The sequence below is a fragment of the Coffea arabica genome, chromosome 5c (assembly GCF_036785885.1).
Source record: "Coffea arabica cultivar ET-39 chromosome 5c, Coffea Arabica ET-39 HiFi, whole genome shotgun sequence".
Taxonomy (NCBI): Eukaryota; Viridiplantae; Streptophyta; class Magnoliopsida; order Gentianales; family Rubiaceae; genus Coffea; species Coffea arabica.
In genome coordinates this window covers 40,360,994-40,386,815 of record NC_092319.1, presented here as the reverse complement: position 1 = coordinate 40,386,815, position 25,822 = coordinate 40,360,994, and the positions used below count along the sequence as shown (strand labels likewise).

At 33.5% G+C, this 25,822-nt stretch overlaps 1 protein-coding gene and 1 long non-coding RNA gene across 2 annotated transcripts; one reads left to right on the top strand and one right to left on the bottom strand.

Moving 5' to 3' along the window:
* The first annotated feature begins 9,536 nt into the window (after positions 1–9,536).
* LOC113688388 (uncharacterized) lies at positions 9,537–10,672 on the top strand. The gene is made up of 2 exons (XR_003447967.2): positions 9,537–10,121; positions 10,214–10,672. It is a non-coding gene; the product is annotated as an uncharacterized lncRNA (long non-coding RNA).
* Positions 10,673–11,305: 633 nt separating this feature from the next.
* Positions 11,306–14,973, bottom strand: LOC140007342 (beta-amylase-like). Its single transcript, XM_072050077.1, has 10 exons — positions 14,773–14,973; positions 13,990–14,076; positions 13,809–13,861; positions 13,452–13,575; positions 12,780–12,967; positions 12,489–12,666; positions 12,110–12,308; positions 12,035–12,062; positions 11,678–11,951; positions 11,306–11,549 (listed from the first exon to the last, which is right to left on the bottom strand). Exons 1-10 carry the CDS (start codon positions 14,971–14,973, stop codon positions 11,442–11,444), a joined length of 1,440 nt encoding a protein of 479 aa, XP_071906178.1. The 3' UTR covers positions 11,306–11,441.
* Positions 14,974–25,822: the final 10,849 nt, after the last annotated feature.

The window sequence follows — 25,822 nt, the reverse complement described above, 5'->3', positions numbered from 1 at the left end:
GAAATTTAAATGGGACTCTCATTATATCTTGTGTCACAAAGCCACAAAATAGAAGAATTCTATCTGTATTTCCCATATGGTGAATTTAATTTGGGATACATCAAATTTAAATTGTCAAAAGGTCTGTCTAACGGGTCATTAAAATATATTTTAGGTGTCATATTTTTTAAAATATAAAATTAAATAAATATAAAGAAGGATAGGTAAGGTCAAATAGGAAAGGCATATAAAGGTAAATGAGGGTAAGAATTGTAGTATACCCAATAGAATAGATGAATTTTAGATGTGTCACCGGACAGTTAACAAAATCCATAGCACATTGCTGAAGTGTTTGATAGTCTGTCTGTCCTTTTGTGGTAATGAATTATCGCTACCGGCTGTCTATCATGAATTGGATTGAAATGTTCAAATGCACGTACGCTCCGGAATTTCTCGTATCCATTTTATAAAATATGTTTGTAATTTGCAACCTAAGATAGATATTGTGCATTAGACCAATTACTAGCAAATCCAATACTCATACAAACCCCAATATAGAAGCCTTTTATACACTTGCTTAGTTAGTCTTTCATGCCTTTTTCCTTTTAAAGCAAATGATATTCGCATTTCCAGAAATGTGTCTAAAACTTATTGGTTACTAAATTATATAGGGTAAATTGCATTTTTATCCCTATGTGGTTGAGCGATTTTTTATATAAGCCTCTCGCAATTTTAAAAGTTATACAAAACTTTCTCATAATTTGGACTAAAGTCTCAAAGTGATGAAAATGATTCTCTATAATAAAACCCTAAGAAATATCTAGAATATCCTTATTTAAAAACTAAAATGGCACTTTAACCCTTTATGATTTTGTGTTTTATTGCATAACTCCTTATGGTTTACTAATTTACCACATAATTTCCTTATAGTTTTCAAAATATATACATAACCCCTATTTGATTAATTAATAATTTTCAACTTTATAGAAGAGTACTTTTGACATTTTAGTTGATTCCATTATAAAATATAAATTTTGTTACTTTGACATTTTTAGACTAAATTATAAGGGGGTTGTATATAATTTTTTAAATCCCAAGAAGATTATGTAAAAAACCACTAAATTATAGGGGTAGAGTGTATTTTACCCCATTATATATGTTTCAACGGACGAAACCACCTCCACTTCACTCTTGAGTCTTGTCTTCGCGCTTTTAGTGGTGCTATTAGCCAGCATCTTCACCATTGTCCATGTCCCATAAACCAACACGTCAAAAATTACGGCAAACGCATCTAAGTTCAGTGACAGGTGGTGACTCTCCTTTTAATATTCAAAATATAATGAATGTGTTTTTTGAGATAATTTTTTAAAAAAATATTGTAATATTTTTTTGATGTGGTGTATGTAAAATAAAAAATTAATTAAAAATATATTAATAATGCAGTCAAATAAATTTTGACAAATAATTCACTGTCATTTTACACCACAACTAGATTAACAAACTTGCGCTGTTAAGGAGCACCTGAGTACAGGTAATCCAAGATATTGAAGGATAAAGTTAAAAAAAAAAAAAAAAAAAAAACTCGTTCAATAGTTTGTTTTATTATTGGGTTTTTTTTCTTGTGCAAGTATTTGGAAAAAATTGAATTTTTTTTATGTTTTAAAGATTAAAAAAATATTCTATGTACTAAGAGTTAGAATTTGTCAAAATTAATTAGGTGATGATTGTTTGAAGAGGACTGTTACTAGTTTACACGCCATTTCGTGGTTATCATTGGTGACATTGAGGCCGAACATAAATCTTGGGGCTAGTTTGGGTTATTAAAAAACGTTGTGATATTGTAATGAAAAAAGAAATTATTTGAGGTAGAAAGCTATGTTGAATTACCGTCCGTGAGAAAAGTTGATCTTGATTTGAAAGAGCAACAACCATGATTTTGGCCGAAGGACCACTATGGCAAAGATATTTTTGGAACTCAAAAACAATGGTTGAAGTACTAGGCATTTTTTCTAGAGTGCAAATAAGGTTTGCCTTCTTTTTTTTGTCGGTGTATTATTCTTTAGACTGTTCTTTTTTATTAAAAGTAAATTTTATTAACAAATTGCTGAAAATTATTTGGATTGTTCTAATGACAGGTTAAACTTTCACTAAAAATTATAGAGATGCAATTTTACAGATATAATAGATTTGAAAAATTATGAACAGATATAAAAAATTCTTTGAGTTTATGTTCCACTCTCAACATGAGTGAAGCTATTGAACTTTTTTGAATAGATTCCCACTAAATATATTCAAAACAAAAAAAAAAATGACACCCGCTTAAAAGTACGATCTAAAATTCCTCTTTAAACTGTTAATCAAAATAAAACTACACTTACGAGTCATCACGCTCGTTTAGATGGATCTTTTCCTTTAATGTCTTAAAAGATCGGTTGGGTTTTCTTTCCATTAGATTTCGATAATTTCGTTTGCCATTTGTATAATAATAATTATAACAAAAAAAAAAAGTAGGATTTAGCCTTATATTAAAAAAAAAAAAAAAAGGAGAGAAAGAACGGCTATGAAAATTGCAAGTGGAGTAGGTCGAGATTTTGTAATCGTGGAGCAATAATGCAGAAAACAGTGCTGAGAAGGACAAGGACTTTTACGGATATGGGGCAAATTGACGTCGAATGTGACATAAATGGACAATGAATCACCTGATGACAAGGAACTAATCAGCCCACGTTTGTACCGTACGTTTGTAACCTTGCTTCTTAGTTCTTATTAGTATTATCTAGTTTATTATTACTTAAAAAAAAAAACAAAGAAAAAATCAGCCACGTTACAAGATTTTTGTCACTTGCATGGCATTTCCATTTCAATCCTGCTGACTCAGCTGTCCCTGCACTTACTCCATCTTGGTTTGTAGTATATCATTCATTAGTCTTTCAATTACCTTAAGAATGTTCAAGAAATATACCAGTTAGTTACTAGGTTAAGTGCATTTTCTATTTTCTATTTTGTAGGTAATAAATGAATAACTAAGAACGGGAATGGTACGAAGTAAGCTTTTCATTCGAGGATTAAGGGTAGAAAAACGTGAAAAAGGAAATCAGCCAAGCGTTATAAATAACTTCTGAACCTTACTTTAACTTAGGGTGCGTTTGATAAAATTAAAATCTGAATCTGTTAAACTATTGAACTGTTAAGTTATTGAAATCTGAACCTATCAAGTTATTGAATCTTAATATTTGAGTCTATTTTACATTAAGTGATAAGTGAACAGTTTATCACTTATTTTTTTAGAGTAAATTTTGCCTTGATAACACAGATTCACTTAATTAATTAAGATGTTCTATTTTTACTTATCAAACAAGTCTAAATATATTAAGATCTGAACCAATTCAATTTAAGTGCTAAATTGAGATATTAAATAAGGCCTTAGACTCAATTATCCTTTCACAAACGGAAGTACTAGTTACCAAGAAAAAGAAAAACGCGCAATAATTCACTCTTCAATTGCATGGACTTCATATTACTTGAAGTAATTATGAGCCAATGAACCTGGATCACAACTTGCCAACCCAACAATGCACCAAGAAAACTTCTTATGAAAATAGCTAACCCTAAATAGTTATAACTTCTTTTCCTATCATGACTAGGCTAGTGACCTAACAACTAAAATCAGCATCTATTACCGCGCGTTCCTCTACTTCCAACCCCTCCTTTTGGCTTGACATTCTAGTTATTCTCCATAACAAAAAAAAAAAAAAAAAAATTTCTTCCTTGAATAGTAAGCACATGTGTATGAGATCGTAAGGTCAATAAGCTTTTTATTTTCTTGAATTGTCATTTCTTGATTTTATAAAGAAACTTGTCATAGATTCATAATCAATCAGTTCATCCACAATAATTAGCATAGCTTTGTTTCAAGCTCATAAGTGAGGACTTGATTGATTATGCAAACCTATGGGGGATGAAGACAACAAAAAAAAGTACTTCTAATCTTGAAATAATGGTTGTAAAATCAGGTGTGTTAATCAGATTGGACATGATAAAAAAAAAAATAATATCCTCTAACAAAATCTTAAATGTTATTTGAGTTCAAGTACATAAAAGCTATCTTGTGCTACATGTCCAAAATGTTGTAATTGAGGCATTCAAGACCTAGACAGTCCTTTACCTGTCAATCATGCAAAATTGCACAACCAAATTACAGAGAATTAAGTCCCACTAGCGAATATTATGAGCATGAGTTTTTTTTTTTTTTTTTTTTTTTTTGTGCTTGTGTTATTGTAAAGAGTTAATGTGTCACTTCCTGTGAACCAACCAAGCAAGTCAAGCAAGATTTATAAATATCAATCTATTTGACATCTACTCCAAGAAAAAACAAAGTAGTAATTAAAAAGGACCATTTATTGCGTTTCATGCAATTTGCTAGAGCATTCTTATTTCAAATATCCATTCTCAGTTGTTTATAGTTGCAAATGAATGAGGTTGTTTTGGATCTACAATTTGAAATTAGTTCACCCTATGATCAATAACTTGTTTCACATATATAACTTGTGGAAACTCGCAGCAATTATTTAGAAGAGGAAAAGATAATTAGAAATGTGAACACCACCTTATATCTAGTGTTTGTGATGCTCATTTTATTGCAAAAATATTTCAGAACAGTACGTCTTCTTATCGTTCTTTTTTGCTCTTCAAAAGCTATATTATTCGTTTAAAAAAAAAATGCAATCCGGTGTAACTTAAATTCATATAGCAATAAATATTTTGCAATGTTATAGTCCTCATGTATGATTTCATCTTTCTTTCACAGCTAGAGAGAGGGTGAACAAAGTACATAGAAATAGATTCTTATTAAGTACTAGCATCACCACCAACCAAGAATCCAAGCTCAATGAGTAAGGCTTCTTCTAATGCGAGTGTGCAAATTTTATTTCCACACCTATTCTTTTCTATTAAATACTCGCACTTTTCCTTCTTAAGTCAAAATGCAAATTGGAGGGGGAGTTTTTCATTTTAATCACAATAAAATTTGGGATGTAATAATATCAGTTGCCAACTAGATCAGGGACAGATTTAAGGTGGGGGCACGAGCCCCCACTGCCTCCCTTAAATTCCTACAATACTTATACAAGTTTGACAAAATTTTAAGTGTGCCCCCCAGAGTTTTTTTTAGAAAAGATGTGAAAGTATAGATCACAAAATTTAGTTTAGTTATTTATATTGAGAAAAATATACTTCGTGAAGTTCAAAATGAGAAAGTTGTAAACCGTTATCAAAATATGAAAACTCGTCGTGAGCAATTGTAAATAGTTTAGTTTGTTTTTGAAATAAAATTATTATTACATTAATAATTTTGAGTTTGTCTTTTTATGTTTTTCATGGAATATACGTATCATTTGTATTTGTTGGTGATTTTTTATTTTTTATTTTTTTTTTTGCTTAAAAAACTAAAAAAAGAGTAGATAAAAAACTTTAGTGTTATTTTTGCCCCCACTAAAATTTTTTTCAGGCTCCGCCACTGAACTAGATAACTTGTTAATAAATTTGCACTCCAAATTGGGATAATATATCATCTATCTATATCGGTTTTATATTGTGGACAATTTAAAGAGCTCCTTTCTTTTGAATAGGTCAAGCGGATAAAAAGTTGAAAGGTGACAAGAAAATGACAGTAAAGTGGAGGTTCCCTGTCTCAAGAGGTCCAATGTGCTCCTCCGTCAATGGTGTGGCATCTGGCGTAGCTGTCGTTTTGCAATCAGTTCTGGCCATACTTCAACCAAAATAATGGAAGATCAAAACAAAAATCTCAAATCTCCATCCACGCATGACCACGTGATAAAATTTAAGCCAGAGGAAGAAAATTGTCGGCATTGATCCATTGGTGAAATCACAATAAGCTAGATGGAAATGACTAGTAAGCGATATGAATTTACTGAAAATCACGTACCCGAAAATGTAAAGAAAGAATTTACTTGTTGGTATAGCTCTCGATTCTGCTGCAGTAAATTTGAAGGATTTGCTAAGAAGTTAGATTGGAAAAAGAATTGCTAGTTTTTATAGAAATTGTAGACTATGTATTCCACACGAGGAATTGTTGTTTAAATAGTAAGCTAAAAAAAATATTAGAAAGAATAACCGACATGGCTGATGAATAAGAGTTCTCAAAAGGGATTAATTAAACAATTTATTTGCATGAAGTGCATATTTTGAGATGGGAGATTTTTTGAGCTGTATAACATATTGATTGTTACTTTAGAACTGCAAAAATATAATGGATACTACAATTATTTTCAAGGAGTTATTGTCGTAGGAGAGAAACGTTTATGTGACTGCATCCCAAATGCCACTTTCAAAAGCCTCCCCAAAATAAATGTCAACCATAAAATATTATTTTTCACCTTTTTTTTGGTTCTTTTTCTTATTTTCAAGCATAAAGCCATATGCTCATGCCGTGAAAATTTTCAATTTTTAGTATTTTTTTTTAGTTAATTTTGATTGAAAATTGAATTATTTTGGTATCTATTGTTTGTGATTCAAAATTAATAAATTGAACATATGTTTCTTTGATGAGAATTGTTCAGGTTTCTGCTTTTTATATTAGATTTTACCAACCAGATCGAACTGAAATGTACCTTGGAACATCAAATAGCACAAGAAAAAATAAAAGAAGGAAAAAAAACAAATTCTTTTTATATATTTTTCTGGTAGAAAAGAAGGGCAAAGCCCGCAAAACTGCTAAAAATTGGATACTCGCATAATATTCACAACATCAAGAGGATTTGAAAGCAATTTAGCTCCCATTTGCATGCTAAGACTTCAGTGTACATTCCCAATTTCGATCATGATTGAACTTTCCATGTAGTAAATCTCTATCAGTGTCCTAGATCATATGACTTATGACTAAGGTTGCAAATGAATCCAACTTATCGCTGGTGGCTCGAGTCCAAGCTCGATTTGAGATCGGTCAACATCGAGTTCGACTTGACCAAGTCGAAATCAAACTCAAACTTGAATTTGAGGTCAAAAATACTAAACTCGTTGGTTCACAAGTCAGTTCGAGCTTGATTATATATATATATAATAGTAAAAATATATATATATTCCTAATATTTTATTATTTGTTAAGAAAAATTATTATTTTAGTCATTTTTTTAAAATAAAATAATTATTTTTTATTTTTTTAAGCTCGAATTTGAGTCGAGCTCAAGCTCGAGTTTGACATTTTGAACTCGTCAAATTTGGGCTCGAGTTCGAATTTCATAAAATTATGTTGAGATTTGGTTCAATTAGGCCGAATTTCAACTCGATTCGGTTCATTTGCATCCCTACATATGACAAGTGAATCCAATTCCACCTGGAGGAGTAAAGCGATCAATGAGACAAGGCCAACCCGAACTCTACCTATTCAACCTTGAAAAGAATTTGGTCTAAATATTAGGTCCAAACTAAATGTAAACTGAGTTTTGGTCATGCTAGGCTTAAACCCGATTAAAACCCAACCTCCACACGAGTGTGTGTGTGTGTGTGTGTGTGACATTAAATGTTAATAATTTATATATAAATTTATAGTGATTCATAATTTTAAATATATATTATATATAATTACGTATTTAATTATGAGTTTGAGTTGAGCCACTTTTGAGCCCAAAATTCACATAATAGTGTGAATTGAGTTTGAACATTTTAATTTGTACTAAAACCCAAAAATTTGAAACTCAAAAATCTGAATAATTTATGAGCAAAGCCCGAACTTGCCATAGTTCAGCTCAAAAAGCGAACTTGACACCCTAATGCTATAATGGCATGGAGCTTTGGCCCAATAATGGTGGCATGTCCAATATCATATAACCACATGCATTGATCGCTGGAACTGGATTGAGTTTCAACCTTTTAATTTGAACTAAAATTCAAAAGTTCGAAACTAAAAACCTTGTATAAAGGCCTAACCTAGAGATGTTTATTAAAGTTCGGCCCAAAAAGCTGAATTGACGCCCCTAACGTAGATATCTTTATTTTTTTCAAATATAACATGCCAACGTCAAGCCGTATTATAAGGGCCTAGAGTTCTGGCCCAATAATGGTGGGATGTCCAATATCAAATAACCACATGCCTTGATCACTGGAAGTTTAGTGGTGTGGCTGACACCTTTGAAAAAATCCACCACATAGGAAGCAATTTCTTAGCCATTGGGCCTTTGGTCCAGTGGTCATCCCAAACCTTCTAAGGTTTGGTGATGCAAAGAGGTTATAGGTTCGAACCTTGCCTCCCTCAAAAATTTGTCACAATATGTGACGGTCTTCTTTAGCCTTCTTTGATGGAGTTTCTACTCACATTGAGTCCCCTCCCCCTAGAATAGGCTAGTTTAGGTTATAAGAATCCTATCGTTTCGACAAAAAAAAAAAAAAGGAAGCAATTTCTTAAAGTTAGTAGTTTGGTATTGATGTCAATGAGGCTCCATTGTTGGTAAATAATACATTTATTTGGTTGAAGATGCTCCATTGAATTAGTTGTTATTTTTACTTTGTGACGGCCAAAAGGAGGAAATGGATGAATAGAATTAATATACTAATCTGTTGGTATGTTGTTCTCTTTGAATTGATATAAATAGGAAAATCAGTGATTTGGATGGGAATGACTCGACATATTAAACACACTCAGTGTTTCATCACTTAAACTATGATTTGCATTTCCTCTCCTAAATTTTTGAAGACTTCATGCAGTATTTTATAATTGGGGCCATTTTGAACTTATTATGATTATTTTTCACTCCCTTGTGAACTGGTTGATATTTTCTTAGCAAGTAAAAAAAGGAAAAGAAGAAATAAAAAGGAACAAAAGTCAGTCTCGCAATTGCATTTAATTGGGTTATTGTGCAGTGAACAAGGGCTACAACTTGTAACATCAAAGCCTGGTTTTACATTTTGCATTGCAGAAAAATTTGGAGAAGAAAAAGGACAACTAATTATCATGAACGTTGTTCCCTTAAAAGTTTTCCATTAGCTTGCTCATGATTGGATACTTCAGTAGTCATATTTTGTACTTTGTCCTTTATTATTAGTTTCATCATTGTATTATTTTTTAAAATTATTTATATGTCATTTCAATGTTTTTTAAATCAGTAGAATTCTAGAATCACTGAAAGTTGGTTGAGGTCAAAAGGGAGTTAAGTGGTCATCAATGTATCAAAATTCTCATGTTTTTGGTGTTTTTGCTTCTTATTCTCAAATTCAATGGTGACATTGGCTTTAAAAATTTACATCTCTTTCTTCTTCTCGAATAATGTATTAAATTATGTGAATAATGTATTTTCTGGTTTGACAAGTGCAAATATTGAAGATCCTTTGTTCTGTCTTTTTGAGAACCATTGATCATTTTCCAAAATGGTAACTCTAATATAATTGGAAAATATTACTGTTTATAATTTTGTTGGTATAGTCATTAAGAAACAAACAGTAAATTAAGGTTTTTACGCCGACGCTCTTATATCTTTTAACATTTTGTTTCCAGGTAAAACCATTTTTATGGTTTGCATTGTGTTGACATAAAGCGGTATCGAAGACTGCTACTTTTGCTTAACGTTGTTGAATTTTGCATACAAGTTCCGTGAAGGTAAGATGCTCTATCAACTCAGTGCGAAGTCTTGCCGCAAAAGAAATTTTTTTTTTTTTATTTTGTATCTGGGTTGGTTTTCCAATCTTCTTATTATTTTTCCTCAAATTTTAATTACCCATATACTTTTTCAAAACACAACCTTGAATTCATCTTTATTATTTTAATTCATCGGCATTACAATATTTCAAAAGTACATTAGGCATTAGTGGGCATAATTCCATTCATCCATCGCGCATCGCGGATGATCTCCTCCTAGAAACTATTCAAATTGAGAACGATAATTTTAAATTTTAAATTCAATAAACAAAATGAAAAATCCACTCGACTGGCTGTAGCTGGGCTAGACTCACCACACCGAAGCACTCCCCATAGGGTTTAACATGGTCGTCGCCACCGCATCTGCGGCCGCGCGCTCCTTTCTCCGATCAAGCGCCGCCCGCAGCGCCGCCTCCAGACTTACCACTAAGTCCAAACCATCTACTTCTCCCTTCCGCTCACCTTCCTCCAAGCCTCTCTCCCGTCGTATTTTTAGGTTTGTTTCTACTCTTATCTGTATTCATTTCTCCGTTCTCGGAGTACACGAGTCTTTTACTGATTAAGCTTTGTTTTGTTCATATTTTGAAGGCGTCCGGTAGAATTGAGTGCATGCTTGGACTCAATGCAGCCGTACCACAGCGCCACGGCGTCGTCTTTGATGATTTCGAACCTCACCGTCTCTCGCTGCGGTTACGGTTGGCTTTTCGAAGATATGTGAGAGGAAAGTCATCGAAGGATAAAGAAATGATTTTTGCGTCTTAGTCCTCGATTGGAACTCAGAATTTTTGGTGAGGAAAATGGATAGGCTTTTTCTTTTATTGTCTTTTTTCCTTCAATTTTTTTTTTTCTGTATTTTGTGTTAAGAGAAAACTGGAAGGAAGATGGATAATGCTTGAAGTTAAAGAGGAATCAATCAAAATCTTCCTTCAGTTTTAGATGTAATGCTGCAGCAATTTTAACATAGTGAAATGTGAAAGCAATCATTTTGCTAAAATCTCATTTTCCTTGGCAACATCTATGAGGTATAAGAAGCTTTTATTTCTTGAAGTTCTTGTAGCTTAGTGATTTAAATTATGTGCCACCTCTAGTCATGCTTCTGAGCTCTAGCATCTGATTTTGAGCCAGTATGCCTTACCTTCTTATGCGGTTGATATTTTCTCATTCATGCTTGTTCAGACGTCTTTTAGCTATTCCTGGATTAAAAGATGTGGTTCAGGGAGAGGAAATGTGGTAATATTACTATGCTTTTAGTCTTTGTATGAAGCTTGTATCTGAAAAATGACTGATGAGCAGTGATAGTTTAATTCGGTCGAGTTAGATTTTGGTAGTTATTTCCATGTCACCTCTGAGTGAGTTGATCATTCACCTCAAATAGATGAACTTTTTGGCCCTCCTTTTATGCAATCACCATTACAGAAGCTTCATATGGAAACTGGGTGACATTTTCCTACTATAGAATTAGTGGATTATGAATGTCAAGAAAGCTTTTCAATGCTCAAAAATAGGTTTTTCAGATTCTAGATTCATAGACACATGGGTATGCAATTAAGCAAAATTTGAAGTGGATAAATGCTGTGGTGCTCACAGTAACAAGTTATGATATTAATGGGGGTGTATGAGAGCTCATGAAGTAGCAAATTGCCTTCATGTCATATAATTTTCACCCTTTTTCCTGTTGGTTAGAGAGAGAGAGATCCCTTCACAGGGTTCAAGAAGCTAAATAATTTCCCTCACTTTAGTATGGAGAACAATGGTGCAAGAGATTGTCCAAGAATTCAAAGAATGAAGCACCCACACGCATATAGTTTTCTTCATATCAAGGAAATGGCTCAATTGGTTTAGTTGCATCGAGAAGTTGGCCAAAAGAAATCTTCTGTTTGGATGCTTTCTGGGCTGGTAAGTCGATGTGATCTGGATCATAATCCTAAGAAAAGATAGTAATGATATTAGACATAGAAATATTAAGAGATCATGGCCATTTTTAATGTTCAAGTATCATATCTTCTTTTTCATCTATGTTCCTTGTGTGCATGTTTGTGGAAAGCCGCTAACCTGGTCAGCATGCATTCTCTTAACGAAAGTTTTGAATATGCTGAAGTTCTTCCGACCTAGTAGTTTATCTGATAGTCGGAGGTAAGTCAATCCTGACAACTTCAGCTTTGGTAAAGTATTTTTGTTGACACAGTTTGGCCTAGAATTAAGGAGGATTTGATTGTAGCCTACACGATCATATCTTGAAAGTGCATTTTCTCCTGCAACATCAATGTTTTCTCTCCACCCAGCACTTAAAACCTGCACAAAAATGTGTAACAAGTGTGACAAATGTCTAGATGTGAGTATCGTTCAGCTAGCAAAGGTCTTATTATTTTTTTCTTTTTTAACAAGATTTGTCTTTTATATCTCACTAACTGTATCTGTAACCAGAAAAAGATAGTTTCTTACAAGCTTTAAGACAGGGTGGATAATTTCATGATTAAGAATTGCCTTTTCCTACATAACTAACCTGTCGAACTAGTTCTTGAGGTCCACTCTTCGCTTTTGGATGCTCAGAATCTCTCATCTCTAGACATGTAAAGTTTAAGCAAGCATAATGCCTACACCACATCCTGGCTATAGGTCTGTACCCATCTCTATTATTTAAGTTATAGTATCCTGCAGTTAACTCTGCAGCATGAGTGTCATCCTTTTACCACTAATGGAAACCAGAGACCCGTTAATTCAGTGGGTATAAGAAAATTTTAATAGTATGTCTAGGGAAAGCACTACATTAAGTGTTATTCTTTTTATTGAGCATTTGCTTTAGCTGCCAGCTTGTCTTTGCATCCCAGAAAAGCTTTGTTGGCTTCCTCGAGGATGTGATCACCGTGTTCAATAAGTTGTTGGAGTACCAGGTCAAGAAGGAATTCCTGTAGTCTGAGAGGTATATCCTATCTGGTCCAAAGAAGCCTGTATTTTCTGGTGTGTCATTATACGTTCCTGCGTTGTCTGGCACATCCCATTCAGGATATCCTGCTTTTTTTGCATGCTCTTTAAGATCTGCCCTTAAGTATTTGTCATAGCACTGAAATATGTTATGATTGTGTGTTAGTTTTGAAAGAACATTAGTTAGGAATGATTTTCTTTTGATTAACGGGAGGATAAGATGTAGGCTTACAACAAATAGGCTGAAAATCTAACCTGAAATTCTCCAATCCCTGGAAATTTCCATCCTTGAGTTTTTACGTATGATGGATAGCTGAGCTTTCCTGCTGGTCCTAAGCCTACCTCAATGTCTATGATAGTTCCTGCTTCCAAAAAGTCTGACATGTTCTCTCTGAAGCTGTTCATATAGTCACTATACATCTAAACATTAGGAGATTAATGACAAATCAAAACTGAAATGACAATATGCTAGGCTCAATAGTTCATTAGGTTAATGTTAGGCCTTCAAAAGCACTACAAGTAATAAGAAATTGTATAAGAAAGACAGAGGAACACAGAAATTGTGGCTGCTTATGTCAAACCCCATCTCCTACATGTGATTGGTATAATTCTTGTGACACTGCCAGCTAAAGGGCAGACCAGAGTTTACTACCAACAGTTTGAAGCTCGATACTCTTTCAACTTATAATAGTGGATTTAGTTTTATTTAATAAAACTCTTGGTCAGGAAGCAGGCTCTATAGTTGGCATACTAATGAGAACATGGCCACAAACCAAATGATTATTTTAAAGGATTTTACCCAAACACCAGATTTTTAAGTCGACCTTTCTTTTTTGACATCTTTTTAACTCAAGAAAAGAGCTTCTATAATGGTTAAATGCATGATCTTTGAACAGCATTAGAGAATTTCATCGAAATCATCTGCCTGGACAGCAGTTCGACCTTCAAAGAGAGACAAGTTATCTACTCCAAGTGAGAGGCACTCCTTATTCCTAGTACCTGATTGGTTTGTATAGAATTCTCTTCTCCTATTTCAAGAATCCATTTTGGGAGTGGAATATAAACAGCATCTCCTACATTGCCACCACATTGGTGAAATGACATGATTGCTTGTATTTTAAGGTTATGTTTTTGAACTAATTGGAACAAGTTCCTGTAAGCAGACCAGTCATAGCTTTTAGGACCCTTGGATTCTACAATGCCTCACCAGACATCAACCATGATGCCATCAACTCCAGCTAGTCTGAGTTCGTGCAGCTACTTCTCAAGCTTTTCTTGGTTTGAGATAGCATTGTTTGTTGAAATAACATGTAGCTGTATCACTAGCAGAAATGTTTAGCATAAACTGAAAAGGAATATGTGATTTTAAGGCAGTTATTGTTTCCCACCACCTAATTGGAATGTAATGTATTTTGTGCTTTAAAGTAGAGATTATGACTCACCTGGAGCATGACATAAACTGGTACATAGTTTACCAATATGCTATGGGAGGGTTTTGGAGCTGTACCATGGGTGGGGAAAAGGGTAAGCTTAAATATGTATCACAGAAAAATGAAAGCATAGTTTCTTCTCTTGCTTGCAGTTATCTGATTATTATCGGTTTGGATAAACTACAAATGTGTTGGTACTGCAAGCTTTGATGTTATATGCTGTGCTTTTCCTGTCTTATCCTTGACTTATTTTTCACTTATTATGCTTGCTGACTTGTGATTGGTTTGGAGAATCACATGTCAAATAAGAGCAAGTATTACACAAACACTTGGTTCATGCATTATGTGGTTTAGGAACATTTTAGTACTTATTCAATGAGACTATAAAATAGGTGGGATAATATAGAACTTGGAGAAGGCTGCTAATAGGTTGTTGGCCGTGAAGTCATGTTATCATGGCAGTAACGTGACTGCATGGGAGATTGGGTGCTGAAGGAGTAGAAAATCTCCACTACTAATTTCCTTTTCATGCTTCGGTAGCTCGTCTGATTTCAACTTAAGAGCTGTTGCTAGGAATAATGACAGCAGGATTGGAACTATACTAGGATTTAGGGTTGCATTCATTTCCGAGACATCTTAACAAGTATATTTGCATCCAATAGAATTCTGGAAAAAGAGAACATAATTTTGGGTTGGTCCCCCCTCCCCTCCCCTCCCTCCCCGGCCCAGGGCAGGGGGTTTGAAATGTAAGAGAGAGAAAACCTGCAATGGTTATTAAACTTCACTTCAAGTTACCTCTGCTTGCGTGGTTGAAACGTCAGAAGCTATTGCTTGACGGTTTTGCATCCTTCTGTGAGAACGAAATGTGAGATTATTCCTGAGGCCTTGTCCATTCTTCTGTTCAATCTTCTTCGGCAGGCTTGAGAGCAGTTGTGCTTTGTGGAATCCTGTTCTTCTAAGTGTACCAGTTGGTTTTGAGGTTATAATGCTTGTCATTGTGATTTTTGCTGGATGAGTGTTGCATAGAGGATCTTGATTTTATAGTAGTGTAAGCTCAACATAAAAAATCTAGAATAAGGACATGGAAGTTCCTCAAACAAGCTGGATCCTTGATTCTTTTCATTTCCAGCTGCTTGAAGCATTTGGTGTGGGCTGCATTGATCTAGAAATTGACATGTTTTGGAGTATTGTAGTCCTCTGGTCATTAGTAGCTGCAAGTGTGGTGGGGAAACTAAAAGATGAAACTGACTGTATACTGTAGTCGCTGGTTATGGAAAATCTTCGAACATTTTCATGTGCAGTTCCAGACTTTGACAACATTTTCTGTCATTGTCATCTGTTTGTTTCGATTAACCAGTAAATCCAAGTCATAGTCTATGGAAAGGAGTTCTAGAAATTTACCTTCCCCTCCTCTTTCCAGAGAATGGCCAAGAAATTTATTAATCGCTGGCCAATGAGTCGGAGCCCCGAAGTGACTTGTGGGAGAGAAGATTCCATAAGTACCCAAAAAAAAAAAGAGAGAGAAAATTCTATTCCGTCTCATTTCATTATGGAACATTTTCTTTGTTAACATTTTAAATGTTAATAAGATCATCCGTTTCACTTGTCTTTATTTTTGTATCGGGACGATAATTTCTAACCTACTCCTTGAGAAGGGGAGGAGCCAAGAGGGGTTGGTTATAAGAGTATCGTATGATAGTTTTTTGTTTGGGAGATTAGAATGGCGATCTCTGGTTATTAGAGTATTTTATGATAGTTGAAAGATAAGAACCGCGAAGTATGCAGGGACTGTAACTTAGCTGACAAAGGCCATTTTTACTAGTATAGCTTTCAAGGATGCTAAAGAGTGTGTTTGGATTGTAAGTTATTTGAAATATTTTTACTGTAGCACTTTTTGTGATGTGATGTATGTGAGATAAAAAGATAATTGAAAAGATAAAAAGGTGCATTGAAAATTGTAATGGTGATATAAGCAAATATATTTGAAAAAATAACTTACAATCTAAACACACTTATCATCTTTAAAATTTGGTAGGAAGGATAGGCTCCTTAAATTATTATACACATTACGGAGATTCTATCCCTTTAGCTTAGCTGAGTTTATATATATATATATATATAGAATATGATGATTAACTTAGAGAAGGTGAGGCAAATATTAGCCTAATGTGTAGAACTATAGCTCTAATTATGAAATTTAAACGGAATCTCTTCTGAAATTTGACTTAGGTTGTGTATACTGCTAAACCAAAAGCCTCATTGCAGTGTATGAAATATTCTTAAACCAACAAAAAAAAAAGTGTATGAAATATTCTAATTACCTAAATACTACTACTGCAATTAATCTCTTCTGTCCTCGATCAATTTGGCAAAATTGAAAGTAAAAAAAAAAAATCCACAGTTCGGGAAGTAAGTTAAGAGTTATTAATCACACGCGACTACTAGCGCGTCAAGAATGAATGAGTTAATTGTACTAGCCTCGATGGACGTGCCCGCTACTTGAAGAATATTATGAGGTTAAATAGTTGCGCAGCAAGCCAACAGTCATTTGGATTGTTAGCCACTACCGATCTTTAAAGATTGGTGGGATTGGGTTAAAGGTTCAAATCTTTTCTTTCATCATTTGTTATTACATGTGACTTAAATCTACGCACCCGTTTGGTCAGTTCCCTTTATTCTCTAATAGGTCAAGTTGAACTCTCTTCATTAAAATAAGCTAAAGTAGAAGTAAGAGTTTGATGATAATTTAATCTCCATCGGTGGTCCAATTCTCATCTATTCTTCAATAGATTGAGTTGAATCCTCTTTATTAGAATAAATTAGACTAGGAGTATGAATCTAATAATGGTTCAATTCTCGTCAATTCTCCGATAAGTCCAGAATAGGCGTACGAGTAGGTGATGGTGATTCAATATTTGTGAGTTCGATGGTAGTTCAATTCCTGTCGATTCTCCAATAGGTCCAGAGTAAGAGTAGGAGTAGAAGTAAAAATGACCAAAAAAAATAAATAAAAATTGGGCATAGTGCGCGTGGGCGCACTCTCTATTGGGGACGTAACAAGGCTAAAAAAGCTACTCTGTCAATTTGATAATTAAACTGGAATATTAAGGGCAATTACGGAACCAAGGAGCTAACGAACAGAACTGACGTTTTGCCAGCTTAGCTTAGGATTAGGTCAAGGGTTGACATGGCAGAATAATATCGGGCTCGTTTCCCAATATATTCCCTTCTACAGGTGCTCAACATATATCCATTTAATAATTTTATCTGTTCTTATTCAAAATTCACCATTTTAATTCCTTAAACTAAAATAAGAAAATAATTGATTCCCCACAAAAAATAGAAAAGAAGTAGAATGTAAAACTGCAAAAGTAACGAATCCGAAGGAATGCAAGCAAATAAATTTTTGGATAGTAAATTATTTGGGATAATTTTTTTTGAAAAAATACTAACTGTAACATTTTTTGATGTGATGTATGTGAAATAAAAAAGTGATTAAAAATTTGTTGCTGATACAAACAAATAAATTGTTTTGTACAAATAATCAACATTTTTTGATGTTGATTATTTGGGATAATTTTTTTTTGAAAAAATACTAACTGTAATATTTTTTGATGTGATGTATGTGAAATAAAAAAGTGATTAAAAATTTGTTGCTGATACAAACAAATAATTGTTTTGTGCAAATAATCAACATTTTTTGATGTTGATTATTTGGGATAATTTTTTTTGAAAAAATACTAACTGTAATATTTTTTGATGTGATGTATGTGAAATAAAAAAGTAATTAAAAATTTGTTGCTGATACAAACAAATAAATTGTTTTGTGCAAATAATCAACACCCAAACAAAACCCGAAGAAATGCAATCTTTGTCTTTTGTCTTGTGGGCGCAATTCTCTCCAAACAGAGACTCATTGATTCCTTGTAATGCAGCTTAAACACATTTAAAACCTTGTGTTTCCTATTCATATTCATTCCTTAATAGTTGGATTTCATTACATTTGATTGTTTGTTCGAAGTTACAACTTTAAAGGCCACCTCATTGTCCACAATTCCTTAACATTGACAATTAGCCAGATTGGTTTGTTAAAATTGAATTGTTTGTTGTCTAAAGCAAAAGAGATGAGATGCATTACAGTGACATTGGATGGGCTCAACGTTGACAATTTGCCAGATTGCTAACAGTCCCAAACATTTTGGAATTTCTAATTTTTAACTATAAAACAAATATCAGTTCATCTCATCACATGGTATTTTAACTCACAACCAACTTGTCTTAAGCAAGTTAGCTACCAAAAGGGATTTAAAATTCTTGTTTGAGTAGGTTGAAAGTTCAAATCCTGCATTGTGCAGTTAAAACAATTCAAAGGGCTTTGCTAAAGCATCATTTTGATCACGATGGATCTATCTCTCGAATGTGTCATATCACTCTTTTGATCTAAACGAGCCTATCTCTCCTCTCTAGTTCCTTATATAATCCAATTGAATTTTCCTTTAAAAAAAAAAGAAAAATATATTTAAAATAATTATTATGACACTTTTTGTGACATGATATATGTAAAATAAAAAGAAAACGTATTTGTAATGCAAGCAAAATAATATTTGAAAAAATTGTGATCTACAAACACATCCAAATTTCTAAGAACAAAGAAGAATGCGGATATGCATTAAGACATTTTTCCAACATTTTCTACCCATTTCAGATGTGACTAGGCCGTCATTATCAACCTGGTGTTCATCCATCCCGGTTGTGACACTGGATGAATTTCTTAGCAGGAAGGCTCCAAGGGAAAAGGGTAGAAAAAAAAAATTACACATTACACAGTCTATTAAATAAAAACTTAAGCGACTGCATACTTGCTGAATTCCTGTCTTGTTACCCAAAAGGGATTGTTTTGCTGGTCTTCTCATCCCTACCTTTGCTTTTTCAACGCAATGGAGTAAATCAATAATCAAAAGCTGGTGAAAACATATGAGGATAATGTCAAGAAAAATTACTCACATTAAGTCATCAACTCAACAGCCAATATGAGGGATCAAGAGTTACTACAGCGAATTTAAAAAGTTCTCAATTCAGGATTCACTAAATTCTCAAAACAAAACACTCTCATCCAAAATCCAGTAACTTGTCATTAGCATAATCAAGAAACAGCCAAAAAATTACAAGCAAAAAAATACTACTCCACTATTTTTTCCCACCCCCTTAATTGGTTCCATGTGCCAGTCTGCACATTTTCCCCCTCCAACCAACCAAAACCAAGTGAAATGCCCAAATCCAACCCCATCTTTCCCTGCTCATCAAATGCTTACTTGTCCCTCTTCATCTTCACTCTCTACACCATGACAAGACCAAGAGAAAAAAGAAGAAAACAACAACATAAAGAGTACTAGAAATAAATATGTCAAAATGTACCATACTATTACCTCAAATATCACAAAACTCACCACAACTCACCTCACATTTTCTGTCTTTAACAAAGACGACCAAAAACCATCCCTGCCAATCTACCATACCAATTCTGATTCCTGAGCCCATTTCTGAGCGCAAACCAGAGAATAGTACTAAAAGTGAAAGTGCAAAAGAGGAAAGGAAAAGATGTGTTTTGTGGGGAAGGCAACCAAGATCTTCATCTTCATTATCACAGTTCTTGTTGTGACTGGACTCATCTTGGGATTTGGGCTTCTTAGGCATGGCAATCACAAGTCCCACAACAGCAAATGTTCTGGTGATGCTTGTTACCAATCTCCAGTGGTGCCTAACCCCACTCCACCAAGCTCTTCTCTTACAAGTCCTACTCCAAATCCTAATCCTAATCCTAGTCCTAGCGAAAGTTCAGTACCACCACCACCACCACCAGCAGGAGGAGGAGGACTAGCACCGCCTGCGGGTGGTGAAATTCCTAGCCCACAAAATCCCTCTACATCAGTACCACCACCACCACCACCATTACCAGCACCAACACCTCCAGTACCTCCAGCTCCACCATTATCTTCGCCACCTCCGCCGCCTCCACCGCCATTGGTTTCACAAGCTCCACCACCAGCATTGAGCCCTCCAAGTCCAGCCTTGGTTACACCAGGTCCCAGCCAATCTTTGCTGCATTTGATCTCTGACTGATTCATTCATCTCACTTTGGCAATTTTTCCTTTTATTTTATTTTTTTGTTTCCCATCTGATAGTATCTTAAAATTGGTTATCTTTAGATGTCTTTTCTTTTGTATAGAAAAATTTTGGATGTCACTGCAATTGGTATTTTGCTTCAGTGACAATTTTTTTTCTTTGACAAAATTAAGCTTCGAATTTGTTAAATAGGGAATTCTGCTATGATCTTTTTTTTTTTCTCGTGGCATGGTATTTTTTCATTTTAATTGTGGCATGGAAAATTGTGAATTTTATGAGTAAAACGCTCATATGTTATTCAGCCAAATATTAGACACCTAGGTGACATTCATGGTGGCTACAATGTTTCAAGCCAATAGCTTAATTCAAATATTCAATTCAATACAATAGCCTGTCCATAGAATTTGATGCATTTATGATGAAAATGAGTAGAAACCTATATTCTTGTTAATGTCCTTGGGATGTCCATGTGCAAGAATTGTAGGGTTGGTCTGAAAAGCCCTAATGCTTAGCTCGATCGTTACATGTGGACATGCCCAATAATTAGGGCCATGTGAATAATTCTTTTTAAGGGTGACAATTTCTGAAGCGGCAAGATAATACAATTGAAATCGCCTTGTTTGGATTGCTATTTTTCGACAAAAAAATTATGTCATTTTCCGTAATCACATTTCCCTATTACTTTTTTCCCTCACATACATCAAATTGCTATAGTAATTTTTTCATGAAAAATCATGAAAAATACAATCCAAACACAAAAGTTTATCACAATTTGAGTGTAAGTGAATTATTATTGAGCCAATTCATTAACGATATTAATTTAAGCAGGTCGAATTGGATTAGCCTACAGGTTGTCACGCTAATTTGATAAAAAAAAAATGAACATCACTAAAAATTGTCCCCCATCTTGTTTTTCTTTCCTTTCATGACAGCCTCAGTGTCCGTTTGTTTTGGTGTAAACTATTTTTCGAAAAACCTTTTTCCAATTTTCCAATGTTTGGATGCAATTAGACCACTGAAAACCTTTTCTTCAGCAAATGATTTACATCCTTCAGTGGAAAACAACTTACACAATAGATTTTCTGAAGTTATTTTCCTTACCTACCATGAGTTTTGAATCTAACATCCCAAACTACCTATTCATGGGGATGGTAATGGGGACGGGTACCCACGGGAGGAGTAATGGTGCGGGCGATGGGGTGGGGCGGGGACGGGGATGGGGAGAACTTTTCTCCCCCTGTTTTAAACGGGAAGTGACCCTCGCCCCATTCTCCGATTTATTAATATAAATAAATGTTTATATTATATAATCTAATAATAATAAATATAGAATATTCGACAACTAAATAAAATCTTTATCTCATTTCTATCCAAATTCCTAGGTGATATTTGCTACAAACATGTTATGCGTTCTATGAATATTCTCAGATTTTATCTATACAATCCAATTGAGTTTCTTAATTTTCTTAATGTTTTATTTCAACACTTTTTTTGTTTCATTTTTATTTTTCACTTTTTTCAACTCCGTATTTTATTTTATTGTTTGAATTTAGGTTTGATCTATTGAATAAAAGATTCTAGAAAAAACCAAATTATCAACCACAGGCACCCGCAAGAGAAGCCGGGGGGTGGGACGAGGGTGGGGCAAGTTTTTTGGCAATTTTGGGGTGCTCTGTCCTCAAACCGCGCCCCGTTGCGATCCCTACCTATTCGTATCACGACTGCATATTCTTGTCAGACCTTATTTTCTTGTTTGGGAAAGAATCAATTTATGTCTTTAAGAATGATAAACAATTTAGAGTACTTGCAGATATTCTGTCAAAATGATCTTTTAAAAGTTAACCAAACATCAGAAAATCATGAAACGTAAAAATATTTTCATGGAAAATGTCTTTCACTAAAAATATTTTCTCATGAAAAACATTTTACTCGTTTGGGAAAAAATTAGTTTATGTCTTTAAGAATGATAAATAATGTAGAGTACTTGCAGATATTCTGTCACAATGATATTTTAAAAGTTAACCAAACATCAAAAAATCATGAAACGTAAAAATATTTTTATGGAAAATGTCTTTCACGTCGAAACAAACGGACAATTGAATACTACAAAACCGCTGCTGTGATAATGGAAATGTCATTCGGTTGTTCGTGGATTAAGAAGGCTGTTGAATAAAGAAGGCTAGTAAGATGCATGGTTGCATGAGTTTACAAGTTTCGTTTATAGATTTGTTTTTTGTTGAAAACAAATTTCAAAGTTTTGGAAATTTTTTTTTTTAGTTTTGAAATTCTTAAATTTCTTTAGGATTAATCTTCATGCATTGACAGTATGTACATTGTCATGTTTAGATGATTGCTATATATGCTAAATTTGAATTTCAAATCTAAATTTCATTTTTGTGGCATTTATCTAACGATGATAGTGTATACATTGTCAGTGTGTATAAAATTTTACTTATTTCTTTATTACTTTGAACTTTGAAGACCTTATTGAGCAATTTGTCATTGAAAATTCTTTAATAACAACACTAAACTATGTACATAAATAAATTAATAGGTTTAAGAGAGTGTCAAACAGGTTCATTTAACATGATTATTATGGCTAAAATTACTTAATGGGTTAAGTGAGTTGGATCGTATCAACCTGTTGATATGTAGGTTATGACACAACGCAACAGGACACAGAAACCTAATGAATTGGGTTCGAGTTGAGATTTTTCGACACGAACATGAAAAGGACACAACACAAATACGGTATCACACATAATCCATTGCCACCTCTAATTCTTTCCTTTTTCTATCTATCTTCCTGACAATGTGGATTAATTCTTATTCTTCAATATTTTTCCTTTGGTGCAATAGCCTTTACTACTTAGAGTTTAGGCATATAGGACTTATTTTAAGTTTCTTATTGGTTAGTGTGTTTGGGCAGGAGATTATTTGTTCAAATATATTTGTTTACATCACCATTACAATTTTCAATACATCTTTTTATCTTCCCAATTACCTTTTTATCTCATATACATCACATCACAAAAAATATTACAGTAAAAATATCTCAAATAATTTACAATCTCAAATTATTGTGAATTGGTTAATCAACCCTACTTCAAAAAAGAAAAAAAAAACCTACTTTAAGAAGACAAAAAAATAAATTAAAATAATAAAACAAAATAAATGAATAAAAGCTAGATTGACATATGATTTGACTAACTCATTAACGCTTCTTCTATTGTAAACAACATATTTTGCTTGACTCATTTTACGTTTGCCTACATTTGACGAAGGAAATAAACTAACTTAAAGGCTTTGTATTTTTTTTTTAAAGGCCCTATATGGATTAGGTATTTTTAGAGGTATTTTTAAAAAACTTACTGCAGCCGTGCATATTTAAAACTCTTACGGAATATTATTGGGGATGTTTTTGAGAATGTATTTTTAGGTATTTTTAGAATTTAAAATTTTTGAGATAGTTTTAAGAAATTAAAAATAATACCATTCACCACCACCACCCATAATTCCCTTCTCCTCTCTCCTTCCTCAAACTCTTGCTTCCCCTCCTTCCTCCTCTCCTTTCCCCCTCATTCTTTCCTCCCTTCCTTCCTCCTCCCTCCTCTTCTCCTCCCTTTCGTCCTCCTTTTCCTTCTCTTCCCTCCATTATCTTTCCGCCGCCTCCCGCCTCCCCTCCAAAACAAATAAATTAAATGAATAAAAGCTAAACTGAGATATGATTTGACTAACTTATTGCCGCTTCTTCTATTATTAACAACATATTTTGTATGACTCATTTTACGTTTGCTTCTATTTGATGAAGAAACTAAACTAACTAGTGAGGCACCAAGTCAAACCCCACACTTACAATTAAAAACGATCCAAATATTGTATTATGGTGCACACCTCTAGTATAAATAGGTCACCTCCTTCTGGTCCCTTGGAGTAGAGTTGGATTGGCACCCAAAAAAAAAAAAAAAAAATCCAAATATAGGAAGATTGTGAAGATCCAAGTACTTTATCAGTCTTAACTTATGGTACGAATAATGAAACTGTTTTTTGTCATTGCTACTTAACTTCCTCAAACAAAAAAAAAAAAAAAAAAAAAGGGAATCATTACTACTTAACTAACTTATCTATGCATCTAACTTTTGCAACTATTTGAATAATTTTGGAATCACTTATACTCCCTCCGTCCCGTTTTGTTAGTCTTGGTTTTTTTTTCACACAGATTAAGAAAGTGTAATTAATTTGGTTGGAAACATAAATTTAGATTAATAATTTCCTAAAATACCCTTATGCTAATCACGAAGAGTGCCAATTAATATCAGTTACAACTAATGGGTTAGTATTGGAAAAACTCAATGTATTCAATGTAGTGGGTTAGTATTTAATAACAATGTATTAATAACAAGATATTTAATAAGGGTATTTTAGATAATTTGAAAGAATACTACATTTCTTAATGGGAAAGTGGCCTACAATTTGGGATAGACGAAAAAGGAAAACAAGACTATCAAAGTGGGACGGAGGGAGTATCTTTCTTCTTTCCCCAGTCCGAGAATTTGAAAGGGTGAGAATCCAATGCAATTGTCTTCCTAACGTCAACAAAGTTCTCGATCGTGGTAGACAAAGTCACAAAAATTCTGCTTCAGTCCTCTTAATCATAGTAATTTGAAATACTGTCCCTGATTAAAAACCTTGGTATTATTGATTAAATGTATATGATAGATTAATGGAAAAATTTTCTTCCTTATATACAGGGTTTGCTTTAAAAAAGAAAATAGATTAATGGGAAATTTTTGCTACGAGCTTTGAAACTTGAAAGCGTTCTCAAATGACTCGCGGCCAAGTTGTCGACCAGAGCAATGCGCGTTAGTACATTTCTTTGTTTTAAAAAAAAAAGAAGAAATTGTAGTTAGTATTTGATTGCGAAGATTATGAAGCTAGGTAAGTTTACTATTAATAGAAGAATCTAATGTTAGTTCCTGCAGATGTGGTAATGATAAAAAACTTCCTAAAGAATTTGGTGAATTGGAGATTATTCTTAGGGATAGATATAATGACAAAGAATATTAATTTAGATGGATTTCCTTTTAATGTTGAATATATATTGCCATAAAAGCATCTCTCCCTTTTTCTTTTCCCTGATAGATGATATAATGGCAACGAATATTAATTTAGCTGGATTTCCTTTGAAATGTTGAAGATATACTGCCATAAAAGCATCTCTCCTTTTCTTTTTTTCGGGATAGATGATGTAATGACAAAGAATATTAATTTATCTAGATTTCCTTCTAAATGTTGAAGATATACTGCCATAAAAGCATCTCTTTTTTTTTTTTTTGTGGTTTCCTTTCAAAGTTTTTTTAGTAGAAGGTTTTGAATTCGGAAACTGTCATTAATACTCTCTCTTCCCTTATTTCGAAGTTCCCAAACCACATAAAAAGAAAGATGTACGACTATTTAATCTCTTTTAAACTCCAAACCAAGCCCATGTCCCAAAAACTACTGCCAATCATCTACATGTAGAAATAGGATTGATCACTTGTCTCCCAAAGGCAAAAAATCCATAAGAGTTAATGGTGTTTAATAAATTGATGAAGTGTTTATAACATATTCATTGCACTTGTATGGTATGTGTTAGATAACAAAAGTACTTTACCAATAACTACATCTTCATTATACATCTTAATTTCAAAATAACTAACTACATCTTAATTTATACACAATT